This window comes from Gopherus evgoodei, unplaced genomic scaffold, assembly GCF_007399415.2.
Source record: "Gopherus evgoodei ecotype Sinaloan lineage unplaced genomic scaffold, rGopEvg1_v1.p scaffold_32_arrow_ctg1, whole genome shotgun sequence".
Lineage (NCBI taxonomy): Eukaryota > Metazoa > Chordata > Testudines > Testudinidae > Gopherus > Gopherus evgoodei.
In genome coordinates, this window is record NW_022059994.1 from 5590042 (window position 1) to 5605581 (window position 15540).

The 15540-nt window shown below is 46.1% G+C and overlaps 1 protein-coding gene across 1 annotated transcript; it reads left to right on the plus strand.

Moving 5' to 3' along the window:
- The first annotated feature begins 10233 nt into the window (after positions 1 to 10233).
- On the plus strand, positions 10234 to 14905 carry LOC115640885 (C-type lectin domain family 2 member B-like). The gene is made up of 4 exons (XM_030543967.1): positions 10234 to 10423; positions 11506 to 11735; positions 13890 to 13993; positions 14613 to 14905. The coding sequence occupies exons 1-4, from the start codon at positions 10234 to 10236 to the stop codon at positions 14719 to 14721; spliced, it is 633 nt and encodes a 210-aa protein (XP_030399827.1). The 3' UTR covers positions 14722 to 14905.
- Positions 14906 to 15540: the final 635 nt, after the last annotated feature.

Genomic DNA, 15540 nt, shown 5'->3' on the forward strand with positions numbered 1-15540 from the left:
GCGGTGTTAGTAAAACCCCAAAGTGTGGATTCCTTTAAACACGCGGTGTTAGTAAAACCGCTACGTGTGGGTTCAGTCAAACAAAATCTCGCTGTTGCCCTCTCTCTTTCTCACACACACAGACAAGCTCTTAAATCAACAAACTGAAGGAAAAAAGGATGTTGGGTGGGATGCCGCTGTGATTTGATAAATGGCTTGAAATGCAGCTGAGTCCTCCAGGCCCCTCATGCCAAATGAAAAGGAATGTATTCTGTCTGGCAAAAGGATTAGCGTAGAGTTTGGATTTGGTTTATTTCTAAACTCTTGTATGATTACGACATTTATCCGCTGAGGTCATTTGCCTCCTTGAAGCTTATGTGGGTGTTCTGTTTTTACTTTCTAAGTTCCGATCCTGCAGTGCTGCAGCAGACCCTTAAGCCTGCAGAGCTCCCCTCTGAAAGGAGCAAGCTTCTGTGTGGTGTGGGATTCCGCCCACAAAGAACTCCTTGTAGGATTGGGGTGTCAGTTGTAGAAAGGCTGATCTTATGTTCAGATGACAAACCAAACAAGTTTTTTTGACTGAGAAAAATTTCACAATAGGGGACTGTTCCCAAAATCCCCCCCCCTTTTTTTTTTTTTAACTCTGCTCTTTGCAAGACTGGTAAAGAATGAGGCGTCATCCAGGGATCTCTAAAACCACAATCATTCTGTTGCTTATTTGACACCAGTCAAACAAAACCACAAAGTTTCCCCGCTTGTCATGCTGCCAACTTCTGAAAATAATACCTCTGCTAATTATACTGTAGCTGCAGTGCAATTTAACAGCTGGAGGGCCTGTGGGTGTATGTTCTAGTCTGGGTTAGGATAGTTGTTGTAAGGAGTGATAGTGAGCGATTGCATTATCCGGCCATTACAAGTGATATTCTTCCATGAGGATGTCCATGCTTTTGGGTGCTGATATTGATTGGTTTTTAGTCTGACCTCTTGCTTTTACAGGCCAGTGGTGCCTGGCTTCTGCCACTGGCTACAAGAATCCTGTAATGGATTCTATTGGCTGTATAGAGACTGGACAGAGACAGGCGGATGTAGCTTCAATGCAAGACTGCAAAGCGTATAAAGTCAACATGACAGTCCTTCTCCACACACTGCAAAAATAACTTTTAAACGTGGTAGTGTAACGTGCTGGTTTTTTCTTTCCAGTGTGGAGAGAAAAAAAATTGTGTTGAAGAATCTAGGGTAATTCTCTAAGCCACTGTTTCTCAAATGCGGCCACTGTGGGCTGTTCTTGCAGCCACAGCCTCCTGGGTGGTTATGGGCGGGGTGGAGTAAAGCAGCAGCCCCTCCCCTGGAGCTACCAGCAGTGGTTGGGCCCTGGCCGCCTCTGAAGAGAGAAAATCTGGAGGAGCAGACAGCCGGTGTGTGTTCCCCACCTTCCATGGGGTGGTGGGGTTGGGCTTCAGCCCTGGGGTGGCGGGTGGCAGGCTCCACCCGTAAGGCTTTGGACTCCATCTCCGGGCCCCGTCCTTGGGCATGGGGCTTTGGGCTCCATTCCCTGGCTGTGAGGTGATGGGCTCTGGCCCTGAGTTCACCCTCCTCAATCACCCCAACCCCTGTTGCCTCCCCCATTGCCCCACTGCCTCCATAACCAATTCCCTATCCAGGGCTTCATTTGTCTCTGGGCTTGCCGGGACCGAGTAAGTGTGCGGTGAAAAGTGATATTTGTTAGTATCACTTTTCACAACAGACTTACCAGCTAGCAAGTCTTTTAAAAAAACAACCAAAAAAAGCAAAAGAAACAATAAGAAAAAAGACAAGAATGAACAAAGCACCTCGTGTTTCTATTCTCTTTAGGTCCAGCAAAGAATAGAGACGACTGTACATTATTTTTATTACTGAGTCTGCAAAAAAAACCCTACATAAATAAATTACAATGATTTGGACATGTACGTGTGCATATTTATTTGGTTTTCTTAATGAAGTATTTTAGGAAAAATTGTCAGAGCAGCCAGCGGCAAGAGTTAGTGGTCACACACTGAGGCCACCAAAAAGTTTCTTGTGAGAACCCCTGCTCTAAGCACTAGAGAACTGAACAGAGATAAGCCCAGCTGTGCAGCACCAGACCAGGACCTGCTCAATATTTAAGCCTATATCTGTGATCCCTCCCGTGTCTGCATTGGTCCCAGTCCCGCTCCTGCTTTGTTGCAGTCCTGCTCCCATACGCTTCAGCCCTGTTCCCTTGTTTGGTTCCTGAATCTAGCTCTGACCCTTGGCTCTGACTCCAGCCCTGACCACTAGCCATGATTGCCTGTGCCCTGGTCTGTAACAGAAGGAAGGAGACAGAGTAGATGAGCTAGAACAGAGGGAACGAGAAGGCAGCCATCCCGCTGGAACATGACGTGAAGGGACATCAGAGGGGGCAATCCCTAAACAAAACAACAAAAAATAAATCCATTCTCTCCGCTCGACTGTAGGATTCAACGGGCTCTTCCTTTCATGGACTTGTGTGACAGTGAGGGCGCGGCCAACAAATCTCTCTGGGAATTGATCTAAACAAACAAAGCGACTTCTGCAACTCTTGGGTTTGCATGGCAGACAGGTAGGTAACATGTTAGGACACAGGCTTTGGTTACAACATTCTGTCCAGGTTTTCATCCCTTGGCATCACTGGTATTGCAAAGCCTTCCAGAAGTGATATGTAACTAGCGACCTCTCGCACCAAACGGCTCCACGGAAATGCTATTTAGGCTGCGGTTTCACGGTTGCATGCTGCAGTGACGCCAGCACCCGAAGGTGGGGACCCCAGCCTAGATGTATACATTACATGGCGTACTTTGTATAAGACTGATCACAGTTGTGCAACAGTGGTGACATGTTACATTTTTGTAAACAGGAATCGTTTCTTTTCTAAGCGTCACAAGCAGCGCAAGGCATAGAGGTGCCCTGGCCCTGCTCTACACATAAAAATTAGGCCGACCTAGTCACATTGCACAGGAATGTATAAAATGTCACACCCTGTTCTGATGCAGTTAGGTTGATCGAGCCCCCCTGGAGACTCAGCAAGGTCGGTGTAGAGTTCTCTTGTCAATCTAGCTACTCCTTGGCGGAGGGGCTACCTACATTGATGGAAAAACTCCTTGTGTCATAGGAAGCCTCTACAGTACCGAGGTACAGCTGCAGTGCCATAGCTGTGTTTCTGTAGCCGCTGTAGTGTAGATGTACCCTATGTTTTAAGGGTATCACAGGCACTGACTTGGGGGGTGCTCCCACCCATGGGAAAAAAATAATGGGTGCTCAACAGCCACCCACTGATCAGCTGTTCAGCAGCGGACAGGAGCCAGGAGGCACTCGGGGATGGGGGGGAGTGAGGGAGGGGCTAGGGATGTAAAAGTCAGCCAGTTAACCAGTAAGCATCATTTTTATCGGTAAGGTATTCCGGCTAACATTTAAACTCCACTGCGGGATTCCGCTGCCAGCCCTGTGCCATGGATGATGGATCCAGGCTTCTGCTCCCCCAACCAGGGCCGGCTCCAGGCACCAGCTTAGCAAGCAGCTGCTTGGGGCGGCCTCTCGGGAGAGGGGCAGCACATCCAGGTATTTGGTGGCAATTTGGCCGAGGGTCCCTCGCTCCCGTTCGGAGCAAAGGACCTCCCGCTGAATTGCCACAGATCGCAATCGTGGCTTTTTTTTTTTCCGGCTGCTTGGGGCTGCAAAACCCCTGAAGCCGGCCCTGCCCCCAACACCAGGATCCCAGCTGCTGGTGGCCCTGCCCCCACGGTACCAGCTGTCGGCCACAGATCCCAGCTGCTGCCCCGCCCCTGGGGTCCCAGTTGCCAGCCACACCTCCGGGCCCCAGGCTGCTGGCCTTGCCCCCGGGGCTCTGCACAGGGTGGCAGACAGGACCCTGGGTGCAGGGCCAGCAATGGAGTCCCCAGCATGGGACCAGCAGTGAGCGGAATACCCAGGCATGGAGCGACAGCAGATCCCTGGGCGTGGGGTCGGCAGCTGGGACCTTGGGCGCTGAGCCAGCAACTGGGACCCTGGGCGGAGGGCAGCAGCAGAGCCCCAGGCACGCAGCACAGCAGCCAGGATCCTGGGATCACGGGGCAGCAGAGGAGCCTAATGGTTAAATGTTTAACCGGAACAATTTTAATATTTTAAACATTTACTTTTTGAAGACACTAGTTACATCCCTAGGCAGGGCACACTCGGGGAGGGGGCAGGGAGAGGTGAGGTCTCAGGGGAGGGGCAGAGGAGGAAAGAGGCAGAGCGATGGTGGGGCCTTAGGGGAAGGGCAGAGTGGGGGCAAGGCCTCGGGGCACCCATCGGGAAAGCAGAAAGTCGGTGCCTTTGAAGAGTACACCAGGCCTTATTCTGGAATAAGAGTATCCACAACAAAAATTGTATCTGTATCAGTTTAACTGTACTGATATAACAGGGAAAAATTTTCTGTGTAGACAAGAGTCGCGTTTACAGTACAGACTTTTGCCCGCATAGCTGTCAGTTCAGGGTGCATAGATGCAGTTCTGTGAACCAAACAGTGCTTTTACTGGTGCAGCTTGTTTTCTCACGCAGGGTGAAATAAGCTAATAACTACAACGCTGTGCTTTTAAGGGTCAGGTTTTTTCATTGAATAATACCAAGGTGGATTTGCTTTAAATCAAATTGATTTAAATCACTGGTCAGGAAGACTCGATTTAATTATGGATTTCTACATAAAAGTGCGTTCTTGTTGGTTGTTATAACCTTAATATTCTTCACAACTCAGAGATAGACGTAGGCTTCATTTTTAGAAGGTACACACTATACATTTTTAAACCGTGATTTATTCTGAAAACTTTTCAGATCAGTTTACAGCTATATCAGAAAACGAATGATTGTTTGGTTATTTCATTTACCAAAGGTAATTGAAGCAGATATTTATGAAGTCATTGGGAGGTGAATTATCTCCAATTCAACAGGTTAATCATTAATATTTGGAGGATTTTCTTGCGAGACTGTTTTAGGAGGAGAACATCACCAGACAAACATTTACATTGTTTTATTTAACTAAAACAACAACGTTCTGTATTCTGGATTTTTTTCTTCAACAGTAAACATAATATTTTAACAAAACAAGCATATGAATTTTTGAATTTAGTTAAACATTCAAGTTTTTTAAAATTCAGGTTTGTTTTTGTTAAAAATTGTTTTTAACTAAAATAGTTAAATATAAAGCCTGTCTTACCTACAAGTAGAGGAACTTCATTCAAATATTCCCAAATTGGATTGGATTTTTTTTTTTTATTTTTTTTAAGTCATTGATTTTTATCCACTCTGAAAAATACAGATTTGGTGACCCTGAAACATTTTGTGACTTTGTGTTGATTTCACTGAATTGTTTTAATTGGGCGGGTGGAGAACAAAAATTTCCAAAACAAATCAGAAGTTTCATTTCAAAAGGACACACTTTGATTTGTTTGGTTTGAAACTTGTTTGTTTTTGGTCCCTGTCATTTTTTTTTTTCAAGAACATCAATCAAATGTTTAAAAAAAGTTCAACATTGAAACAAACTGACCTGAAACAAAAGGAATTACTTTGTGGAGGTTCTCTAGCCTTTGTTATACAGCCAGTCAGAGTAGCTAATCACATTGGTCCCTTCTGCCCTTGGAATCTATAAATGTTTCCTCTGATTTTTTTAAGAATTGTCAGCGAAGCAAAAAAAAATCTGTTATTTGCCCACCTCTAGCTGTAGTTGGTTCCTGTGGTTTTCAATCAGCGTTTCTAGTCCAATGTCTCTCAAGCTGTCGTGGTACAATCCCCACTCTGAACCTTAGCGTCCAAAAGATGGGGTACCAGCATGAATTCCTCTAAGCTCAATTACCAGCTTAGAACCTGTAGCGCTGCCACCAACCAGGAATTCCAGTGCCTGGTACACTCTGATCCCCCCAAAACCTTGCCCGGGGACCCCCAAGACCCAGACCCTCTGGATCTCAACACAAGGAAAGTAAACCCTTTCCCCCACCGTTGCCTCTCCCAGGCTTCCCCTCCCTGGGTTACCCTGGAAGATCACTGTGTGATTCAACTCCTTGAATCACAAAACAGAGAGGACAATTCACCTTCCTCCCTCCTTCTCTTTCCCCCTCCCAGACTCTTCCTGAGAGAGAAAGTAATCCTGGCACAGAGAGAAATCAGCCTCTCTCTCCCTCTTCCCTCCTTTCTCTCCACCAATTCCCTGGTGAATCCAGACCCCATCCCCTGGGGTCTCACTAGAATAAAAAAAAAATAGGTTCTTAAACAAGAAAAGCTTTTAATTAAAGAAAGAAAAGACAGTAAAAATTATCTTTGTAAATTTTAAAAAAATGGAATAGGTACAGGGTCTTTCAGCTATAGACACTGGGAATACCCTCCTAGCCTAAGTATACAAGTACAAATTAAAATCTTTTCAGCAAAACACCAATTTGAACTCCTTCCAACCAAATACACATTTGCAAATAAAGAAACCAACCATAAGCCTAACTCGCTTTATCTACCTAGTACTCACTATTCTGAACTTATAAGAGCCTGTATTGGAGAGAAACCTGGTTGCACGTCTGATCCCTCTGAGCCCCCAGAGTGAACAACAACCAAACACTAACAGCACACACAAAAACTTCCCTCCCTCGAGATTTGAAAGTATCCTGTCCCCTGATTGCTCCTCTGGTCAGGTGATAGTCAGGCTCACTGAGCTTGTTAACCCTTTACAGGCAAAAGAGAGATGAAGCACTTCTGTTCTATTAACTCTTACTTATCTGTTTATGACACAAGCTCAGAAAGTCTCTTCCAGTTCCAGCATCTGTGGCTGGAAGTTCCTTCCCTTGTGCTCCCAAAAGAGCAAGAGGGTACATTTACCACTACAACAGAGGCCTGATTTGGTGGCAGGTTGTTATGTTGTTGAATGCTCTCTCACGGCTTTCTCACTGGTTTACATTCATGTCAACTCCTCCCCCAGTTAGGGTGTTTCATCCAGTTACCAGCGTGAGACTGAACATTGGTTGCACAATTCTCTCCGGGTTGAGCAGTTCAGAGTTGATGCTGCAGGAAACAGGGTGAGTTATGATTCTGATATTAGGAGACTAGTGGGGAGGGGGGGTTGAGGGGAAGGCAGAAGTCTGGCCCAGAGAGGCAGGGAATGGGGTGAAAAGAAGAGTTCTGAGAGAGAAATGCACAGGAGGGTGGGTGATGAGGTGGGAAAGTTGGTGCAGCATTCAAAGCGTTGCTGGGTGAGAGGAAGTTTTGGGTGGGGGACTGTAGATTTTGGGTGAGGCAGGTAATTTTGTTGAGTCAAAAATCCAGTTTCTGTGAGGGAAAAAGTTCTGATGAAAAATATTCGACCGGCCTTATAAATTTCATGTAACTATCCAGAACATTCTGGTGTGTTCTTGGTTAACAATCAAGTATCAGAGGGGTAACTGTGTTAGTCTGGATCTATAAAAGCAGCAAAGAATCCTGTGGCACCTTATAGACTAACAGACGTTTTGGAGCATGAGCTTTCGTGGGTGAATACCCACTTCCTCAGATGCATGTAGTGGAAATTTCCAGGGGCAGGTATATATATGCTAGCAAGGTTAACAAGGGAGCCATAGCTGCATGTAATGCTGACACGTAGTGGAGATTTCCAGCATTGCAGCCCGGTGATAGGGAAATGTTGGTAAACTGGTAAGCTTAGTACAGCACCCAAGGAGAAAACACTGATTTGAGGAGAAAGAGTTCAGCTTGTAAGGGATGGGACAGCGTGGCCTAGTGAGCAGCCAGCTAGACTGGCATTTGCAAGAGCTGGGTTCTCTTCCTGGCTCTGCTGGATGACCACAAGTCAGTCACTTCTCTCAGTGCCGTAGTTTCCTCCTCTGTACAATAGCAGTAGTGATATCGAAGTGTTTTGAGACCTTTTGAAGGTAAGAGCCAGGTATTATAAGATGAAGACTAATCTTGTGGCTAAGACTGGGACCCAAAAGACCTGGGGTTCCATTCTGGACTCTGCCATAAACTCCAAGTGTGCCCTTGGGTTCATCAGGTAGAGCAAAATTTTCAAAAATGACACCAACACCGTGAGCGAAAAATTTTGAAAGGTGTTCAGACACCTACAAATGCAGATAGGCACCTAGTGGTATTTTCAAAAGCAGGTTAGGCCCCTAACTTCCATTGACTTGGGCTTCCGCTTTCCAACCTCTCACTAGCTCCCACTGAAATCAATATGAGTTAAGCACCTAAACACCTTTGAAGATCTGGACCTCGAGAACAACTCAGATGTCTGTCCTTCCACTGCCCAAAACGCACTTTTCCTTCCCAAATACAGATTTTTGGGGTAAAGGAAAATTTCAGTCCTTGTGATGAATATTTCAGAAGTTACGAGTGACTGAAAATTGGCAGGGAAGGGTGATTAGAATGGAAACAGCTTTGCAACCTCAATTACAACAGCGCTAGTAAATGCTCACTAAGACTAAATATTGGATTTTTTCTACCAGCAACATTTTTCTTTAAACTCAGCCCCCAAATTCTCCTTTAGCTAATTGTGGCTGTGCAGCCAACAGATGGACTCCATGCTGGGATGTATTAACAACATGCAATTCTGGGGTATATTAGCAGGAAGGTCATATGTAAGACACGGGAGGTCATTGTTCCGCTCTACTCAGCGCTGGTGGGGCCTCAGCTGGAGTATTATGTCCAGTTTTGGGCACCACGCTTTCAGAAAGATTGGAGAGAATCCAGAGGAGAGGAACAAAAAAGATCAGAAGCTTAGAAAACATGACGTATGAGGAAATGTTGAAAGAGTTGGGCCTGTTTAGTCTAGAGAAGAGAAGGCTGAGGGGGGACTTGCTAAGAGTCTTCAAATACGTAAAAGATTATTATAAAGAGGATGGTGATCGATTGGTCTCCAAGCCTTCCAGAGACAGGACAAGAAATAATAGACACAATCTGCACCAAAGGAGAGTTAGGTTGGCTGTTAGGATAAACTTTCTAATTCTAATGATTGTTAAGCACTGAAACAGGTTACCAATGGAGGTTGTGGAATCCCCATGTATTTAAGAATGGGTTAGAGAAACACCTGTCGAGATGGTCTAGGTTTACTTATTCCTGCCTCAGCATTCGGAGATGGACTAGATGACCTCTTGAGGTTTCTTCCAGCTCTTTATGATTCCATGCTGCCTAAAGTATTTCAATTTATTTGTCTTGAAAGTTTAAATTAATTTCATCCAGTGAACTCTTGTCTGTTTTCTTTCATCCTCTGGTATAAGAACAGAGCAAACTATAACTCAAGTGGAGAAATCTTAGGAAGAAAAGAACCTGAAGCCAGGACTGTCACAGCTGATCGGGAGTAATTCTATATCAGTGAAAGAGTTGGTTGGGACACACGGACAGCTCGCTTCCCAGGAAAGATGGAGAAAACTAATTCTCATTCTGAAAAGGTGCAACATTGCAACTCGATTGAAAAGGGTAATCTGATAGCCATTCCTTCCTCTTTCTTTCTGGGGACATGGGGAGTGAAGCATGTTGTAAAGGATTAGACCCTGAGTGTCTGGGAAGATTTGAATAGCCGATTTTTCAGAGGTTCTGAGAACTCACAACTTCCATTGTGTGAGCTGTGGGTGCTGAATGCACCTGGAAGCAGGACCAGCCAGAGGTGCCAAGATACTCTAAACAACAGCCCTTGAAATTTAACCTAGGCAGAAACACCAGGAACACCTGAATAGCCAGACTTATCTTCTTCTTTTGTTTTTGGTCTGAAGGCCCCAATCCTACTAACACTTAAATTAATGCTTAATTTTCAGCAGGTTAGTAGTCACGTAAGCTTCAGTCTCAGCTATTTGTGCCCACTGCTTTGAAAATAGATCCCTTCTTTGTACTTCTAGCTGCCTATTTTACAGCTGGGGAGCAAAATCACAAAGGTTACGTGATGTATCCAAGAACACACAGGGACTAAGTAGTAGAGCTGGGAATTGTGTCCAGTGTCCCGAGTCCCATTCTAGTGCCTTAACCATGTGTAATTTAGTAGCTGGAAACAAAGAAGAGGAGCCAGTGCCATGTGACCACCCAGCTCTCTGCAGACAACCAGCAAGGGCTGTCAGAGCAAAGTTGGACAACCACTTAACTAAGGGATCCTGAAAGATGTCTGAAATGAACCAGACCCTGCTTTAGCCAGTGGAGATGGCAAGAGGTTGGCGGCTATCAAGATTAGATCAGCAATAAATATCGCCCAGTGGAAGCCTGTCTAGATCTTTAACTTAGAAGAGGTGGGGGATGTTGTACAGCAACTGTAACTGCAAACTAAAGGAGTTTGTTTCGGGCAAGTCTGATGCATGGCTAACTCTGTTAGATATTTGGATACTAATGGCTTTTTCTCTTCCAGAGGGCAAATCTGCATGTATCAGATTTCTTAGACGCTGGAGTAGAATTGTAGTTGAAGCTGCACTTCTCATTTCTTTGATAGGTGAGTAAACAGCCTTTTGCTTAGCTTGGTATTTGTTCTCTGCATGGGGCTGTTACAAACCTGCATCCTGTCTTCCCAGCTTCCCCCCATCGTAACAGCATCCCCCCACCCCTCTGGGTTAGAGCAGCATTATTATCCCCATTTGCCTCATGAGTAGAGCTGGCCTGGAGACAAAACTGAATTTCCAAGAGAAATGTTGAGTGTTTAGAACTTTTCTCCTCCTCAATCAGAGACCGACTCAATAACCTGATGGGTAGAGAGCCAGGTTCAACGTCCAGGTCTGCCTGATTCTCAGCAAAGACTTGAACACGCGTTTCCCACCTCCCAGATCAGTGCCCGTAGAAGTAAGGTGTGGCCTTGCAGGGACCTTGTCTCGGTTTCCTGTCTCTCAGGGCCTCTTGAGAACTCCACACAGTCCAAAAAGGTATGAGGCAAAATTTCCCGGCTGCGGTTCTACTTTATTACATCCAAAGAAACTTGAAATAAAGTCTCTCCCCTTGGGCTCAAGGGGTTGCACAGCCCTCGTCTTTGGGATTTGTATTTCCCAATCCTGGCTTGGAGTCTCTGGAGTTCTTCCCCCTCAGCAGAGCCCTCGATGGCTTTTTATCAGGCCTACGTGCTTGTTATTCCATTAACTGCCTAGATAGGTTCATTCCCCTTAATTTAGCTCCTTGCCGGTAGCTTAGGCCTAGACTCTCCTTAAAGAGGCCAGCAAGCCCATGAAAGTGCCCTAACCAATTGGCTACTCTGGAGCGTCTCTGTGTCTTGTTTTGATCCATAATCCCTCCCTGGACCCAGGAAACCTTCCCAACAAAACCGATCTGTTTCGGTGAAAAGTTTCAGTTTTGACAAATTGGCATTTTCCAATTGAAAACGCATTTTGTTAAAAATTTCCCGGCCGGCTCCAGTTATCATCTCCCATTTAAAGACGGGTAAACCAAGCACAGAGATGATATCACTTCTGATCTTTCCTATCAGTTGCCCTCCAGTCAGCAACCAGACACTGAAGAGTCTAAATCTGGGGGGGTCTTCTTTTGATTCGTGCCCCTGTGACACAGAGACGTGAGGCAGGAGAGAATCAGTTTCTTTCTCTTTTCCAGTGATGGGAGTTAAAACCCAGCAGTCACGTCCACTCTTCAACGCTGCCTCATGTCCAATGAACCGTTCCACCCCCTCGTGTGTGGACGGCTGGGTCGGATACCGAGGGAAATGTTACTATTTCTCAGAGGCTGAAGGGAACTGGAACAACAGCCAGAGCCACTGCTCGGGACTCAATGCCTCCCTGGCTGTGATTGACACCTGGCAGGACCTGGTAAGGAAGAAACTGATTTGTTCTTTATGGCAATCTCAATAGACTAGGATTGCAATGCTAGTGATTGACTCATTTCGGGGTTCCAGGTTTGGAATGCTGGTGACTGACTCGTTCCAGGTTTGGAATGCTAGTGGCTGACTCATTCCAGGGTTCTAGGTTTGGAATGCTTGTTACTGTCCCAGTCCGGGGTTCCGGGTTTAGAATGCTAGTGACTGACTCGTTCCAGGGTTCCAGCCCTGAAGCTCGTAACAGCTTCTGGTCCCTGTAGTGGTAAAGAAGCCAAATAGCATGGAAATTTCAGCAGCTAGATTCAAAACTAGCAACTGTGTCGTCATGGCTGAGTGTAAGTTGAAAGGCAGTTCCCATTATAATTCTATTGCTAAGATTTTCTAAAGTGAAGGGTAATTTTTTGGGTGCCTAATACCAGATGATTTCAGGGGGCCTGATTTTGAGAAATTGCTGAGCTCCTGCCCTCTAAAAGTCAGAGCCCTTTAAGGCTTCTCACGATGGGCACCCAAAAATTACTGGTTACGTTTGAAAATCTTGATCTCTCTGGGGCCTCAGTTCCCCCTCTGTAAAATGGGGTTAATAATCTTCACTGATGTCTGTCTTGTCTGTGAGCTCTTGGGGCCGCAACTGTCTCTCTTTATAGGGACATAAAACAGGCAGGGTCACTGAGTCCAGTACCTGCTATTGCAGGCAACCCCATTTGTTAATGAACTTATCAAACTCCACCTTCAAACTAGTTAGGGTGTTTGCCCCCCTCCTTCTGCTATTGGTCAGCTGTTCCACAACCTCCCCCCTTGATGGGTAGCAACTTCTAATTTCCAGCCTGAATTTATTCATGGCCAGTTTGTACCTATTTGTTCTTCTGCCAACATTCTCTTTGAGCTTTACTAGCTTTTTCTCCTTCTGGGGTGTTTTATCCCCTGATGTATTTATAGAGAGCAGTCAGATCCTTCCTTAGCCCCTTAAACAAACCAGGCTCCTCTCCCATGTGCATGTGCAAATGATCTACACAGCCACTTCCTTCCTTGGTGGGCAGTAGCTAAACAGTGCAAGGGCTGCTGAGCAGAAAAAATGTCTGCCACAAAGAGCTCTTAAGAGGAGCTCCATCCCTGCATGGGAGTCATTGCCACTTATTCCCCACAAAAAGCATTTTGGCTTCCTGTTGCAAGTTGATCCCAAGTGGTTTATTTTTTGACTGAAAAGCTCTGTTATTATTTATTAGCATCTAGAGGCTACCGCAGAGATCATGGCCCCGTCATGCAAGGCGCTGCACAGACACACAGCGAGAGACAATCTCTGCTGCAAAGATTTTATAATCCAAATAGCTCCTCAGGATCAACACTAATGACTAATTACTTTTGCAAAGCACCAAAGCACATCCATGGTGCATTGTAGAAATATGTTAGAGCAGGTCACAAATTGTCAAACGGAACAGTTGGGAAATGCTGGGTCATCGAAATATTTTGCTAGAATTTGTCAATTTAGAGTTTTTGATGGAAAATTATCAGTTTGATGAGGCTGAAATGAAACATTCAGATTTTCCCAAAAAATTTCAAACTTTCAACTTTTTCTCCTGATTCAGGAGAAAACTAAAATTCAGAATTTCCCACCAGATGGAACTTCCATTTTCCCTTGCTCTAAAATGTAGACGTACATTCAGAATCGTCATCATAATCAAACATACAGTGTACTAAGGACCGTTGCACCGGTCTGAGTGCTTGTGGTAGCTGGCGTCGCACCAGGTGTTGTGTGGTGAAGTTCCTAGATCTTGTTCAGTCCTGCGAACCCACAGATCTCTCGGGTGGTCCCGGATGTGGCACCAGATAGGGTCAGGAAACAGTCCCCTTTGCGTGTTGCTGGAGAGTTTGAGAGCACGGTACGCTGGGTTACTTTTGTCCATCTGGTGACATGGCTGAAGAGCTTGCAACACCGCTTTTGAATAAAATGAGCGACTGAAGGAAGGCTGGATCTTTGCGACATTGTGACATTTCCCACAAAACCAAACCACGTTATGCTCAGGAATGGGTCTAGATAGAGTGATGGAACTTTAGTCTTCTACAAGGGTGGGGTGGAATGATGCTGTGTGCAGTCACTGAAGGCCATTGTACATAACGAGCTTCCTCTTTGCTTCTTTATCACCGTAAGGAATTTGTGCTGCGATATAAAGGCACCACAGATCCGTGGATTGGTCTCCAGAGGGGCTCCGATCATCACTGGAAATGGGCAAATGGCACCAAATTCAGCAACCTGTGAGTTTCTTCATTCATCTGGAATGCTGAGTCAGGCTGGGCTGTGGTTAAAACTGGAACTCAGGAGGTCTGGTTTCCATGCCCGGCTTTGCCATGGGCTGTGTGAAAGATCGGGGCCTGCGTCGTAGAATAATGCTTTGGCAAAATCGCTGGGTATCTGGCCCTTTAAGGGGACATAGGTCTCAGCCCTACCTGTGATGCAGTCAACCCTCCTGGGTGGGGGAAAATGGAGGTCATGTGACCCAATCAGGTGATAAGGGTGAGGCTTTGGGTGAATCAGAGGCTGAGCTGCTGGAAAAAGCACTCAGCCAGCATCTGGTCCCTGGAAGGAGGTCCGTGAAACTCTGATCTAAAGGGAAGTGTGTGTGCAGGCTAGAGAGGCCGACCTGAACCACACCGTCCCAGGTAGCAGCGCTGTGGAAACCCTGAACCTAGAGGGGTGGGCAAAAGGAGGCTGACTTTGGGAGCCGGACTATGTTCAATACATTAGACCCCAAGAAGAGGGTGATACGGTTTTAAAGACTTTTGTGCTGAGTGGCTGATTTCCAGGAACCTCGGAGGGAAACTGAGGCAGGGCCATGAGGGGTGCTTACAAGCCACATCTTGCTGTTCTTTCCAGATTTGAAGTCAGAGGAGATGCAAACTGTGCATTTCTGACGGAAACTGCTGTCAGCTCTTCAAGGTGTTACACCGTGAGAAGCTGGATCTGCAACAAACCGTATGTGTAATAGATGAAGGGAAAGTACGCGGACATGCAGGGGAGATGCCAGAAATGAAGGACTTAAATCACAGTTGGACTCTGAAAACCGAGAGCAAAAAACCTACATTTTAGGAGTACTGATTTATCATCCCTTGGTGTCTCCAGATCACATGGGCTCATTTTACAGATAAACAGATGCTACAGGGGTTTCCTCCCCTCCCTCACCCCCCCATTAGCTGCCAGCACTACAAGCTCGCCTCTGGGATCTGAGAGTCAAGCTGGGTTCTCAATTTTGTACAGCATCTCTAGTGATAAAAATTCTACAGGGCACAGCTGCTGCCCTTTGTGGACACCCATGTTGTTCTTCCATCCCTTTCCTGTCTTGCCTTCCGTGACCGCCATGAGGTCCCCTGTCCTCTTCCCATGCTGCCCCTCTGACCCACACAGCCCTGGTCCCCTCCCTATCCTGCCCTCTATGGCTCTCCCCCCGTCCCCCTCTCACCTTGTCCAGCCCTTTACTGACCCTCCTGGGAAGGGGGTGTGTGCGCACCTATATATGCTCATTGAAATGTTTTTTATCTTGGTTATTCATTAAGGCAGTAATGGCTGAGCAGAAACGTATTACCCCCCTGCCCTAAGTATTTACACATTACTCATTTCTATGACCCCTGAGCCCCAGCAATTCCAGACTATGAGCCCATAAAAAAACTGGATCGAAAGCATAAGCAGCATGTTGTCATGAATGTGGGGTTCAGCGTGAAATCCTAGCCCCACTGAAATCAGTGGGACTTTCGCTGTTAATGTCAAGGGGGCCAGAACTTCACCCTCTGTTTATACACTCTTTGGG

Excerpts from the sequence above, each read along its gene's own strand:
- LOC115640885 (XM_030543967.1), top strand. The coding sequence starts at position 10,234 with ATGTTGTACAGCAACTGTAACTGCAAACTAAAGGAGTTTGTTTCGGGC. Across the intron at positions 10,424-11,505 it reads ACTTCTCATTTCTTTGATAG|TTTCTTTCTCTTTTCCAGTG; the intron begins GTGAGTAAACAG and ends GGAGAGAATCAG. Across the intron at positions 11,736-13,889 it reads TTGACACCTGGCAGGACCTG|GAATTTGTGCTGCGATATAA; the intron begins GTAAGGAAGAAA and ends TATCACCGTAAG.